Source organism: Protopterus annectens, chromosome 1.part0 (assembly GCF_019279795.1).
Source record: "Protopterus annectens isolate FY-2018-M chromosome 1.part0, PAN1.0, whole genome shotgun sequence".
Classification (NCBI taxonomy): domain Eukaryota; kingdom Metazoa; phylum Chordata; order Ceratodontiformes; family Protopteridae; genus Protopterus; species Protopterus annectens.
Window position 1 is genome coordinate 1,330,052,450 of NC_056725.1, and position 1,979 is coordinate 1,330,054,428.

General features: G+C 38.0%; 1 protein-coding gene across 1 annotated transcript in view; it reads right to left on the bottom strand.

Moving 5' to 3' along the window:
• Positions 1–999: 999 nt before the first annotated feature.
• The window catches only part of LOC122801743, a 3,329-nt gene continuing 2,349 nt past the window's right edge, over positions 1,000–1,979 (bottom strand). The window contains exon 3 of the mRNA XM_044071290.1: positions 1,000–1,380. Coding sequence (XP_043927225.1) covers positions 1,108–1,380 — 273 coding nt within the window. The 3' untranslated portion in view covers positions 1,000–1,107. The remainder of the gene's footprint in view (positions 1,381–1,979) is intronic.

Below are 1,979 nucleotides of genomic sequence, written 5' to 3' on the forward strand. Positions count from 1 at the left end.
TGTACCTGGTGTTTGTAGGTACACTGCACAGTGCCAAAACAGACTGCTTACGATAATATGATGGTTCCGTGTACTCAACATCTTGTGACTGATTGTGAATGTCTGGATTGTACCTCTTCAGGCCATTTTACTTACTACAACACTGCACATCATTGATATGTGTGATTCAATCCACCGTACTAATTGTCATCTTACACATTCAAAAGAACAAATGTAGGCATCTGTTCCAGAATCATCTCACCACACACATATTGTCAAGCTGGCCATGTCTTGTGTGTGTTGTTACACTGGAACATGCAACCGTATTAAGAAATAAACTTTCAATTTCAGCATTCTGAAAATGTACTCCAGCTTTTACATAACCAGTACACCATTACTAATGGTCATTGGTGTATATGTACACAATATTAACCAATGACTCTACTGTGCTGCACATGAAATGTAGTTGATACCAATGGTTAATTGTAAGGCAGTTATGGTTATTCAGTTCTAAGCTACTCCATGCACTAATTGAATGCAAGATGCACTCTGTTGTTAATCCACATGTTCAGCAGTTACTCATTCATACAACTGGCCGCACATAGCTCGGTTCTGTTTTATGAGTACCTATATAGTGAGTTCTATTGCAAGTACCATTTTCAAACTCAAACTAATGCAAAGTAACATAAGTACTGCTATACATGACTCGATTTCCCATAAGTATACACTGTGTTTCACACATGCATTGCACTACGTATCGTCACTACTACTTTGCACTCCTGCATAGTTGGTTTCCTGACATTGCGTTATAACAGACCCATTTCTCTCATACAGTCAGATCTCAATAATCATTGCTCTATCTTTAAGTCGTCTGTATCCAAGTAGTGTACTACAAGACATAAAGATTTTACATCACACTGCATACATCTTACCACTCCTTTATTTCAATATACAGTTGCCTTTGGTGCACCGATTATTCACGGTACACAACAATATCCAGGACAAAGACAGAAACTGTAATGTTTTTTAATCCATTTTTTTATTGTAAAAATACAGTCAAAACATAGCATACTAGCTTAAAAATTTTATCTATTCTAACACAAATGTATAAATGTTAACTTTTTAATACTAGTCAGTCACTGTCCTGCGTTGAGCTAGAAAACCTGTGTACTGGCCTAAAGGGTTGGGATATCTGTCACGAATGCGCCAAACACAGCAACTCGGAATGACTCGACGCACTCTACTCCCAAGCCGTCCATAACGCCAGACAGTGAACTGTCGATAGGCCGAATGCCGAGAACGGCGATTATCATCCGTCTCCAATGGTATTCCAAAGATAGCCCTCCTGTATGTATCAGCAACGCGTAAGACACCCGGATGTAGCACAACTTCACTCATTTCCTGGAAAAAAATTACACAATGCAACCTTAGTCAATTACAATTATGGTGAAACAGTCAGACTTGTGTAAAAACTCTAACAGATCATGTAATTATGCAAAAGTACACTTCGTAATGCATAGCCAGAGTTGTGTATACCAATTTGACTTTGTATGCGCTGTATATAACAAGTTGAGTGCAATGTGTATTACCAATTATTTTGGACATAGATGATAAATCCTATACACTGTAGACAGTAATATGGTCATACATCAACCATACAACATTACTCTTTACCAAGCAGAATGATCAAGAGTTGATGCAGAGATTATAGCTTACTTTTCTGATATACTATACTGTACCCATTTACACTGCAGTGTGTACTTGGTGCCTTGAACCATGACAGCATCTGCTTGAAGAATTCATCTTGTATATGACAAGACTCTGTCAGCATAATTTGCTTTTCATGTCATTTACACAAACACTGTTACACACTGCAAAACAATATCTGTCGACACCACAGACAAGCATATATCTGCTACATCATTACAGTACTCATGTCAACGATTCATCAACAATCAGATATGTACCAGTGTGTGCTACTCTCTCTCTCTCTCGCTCTC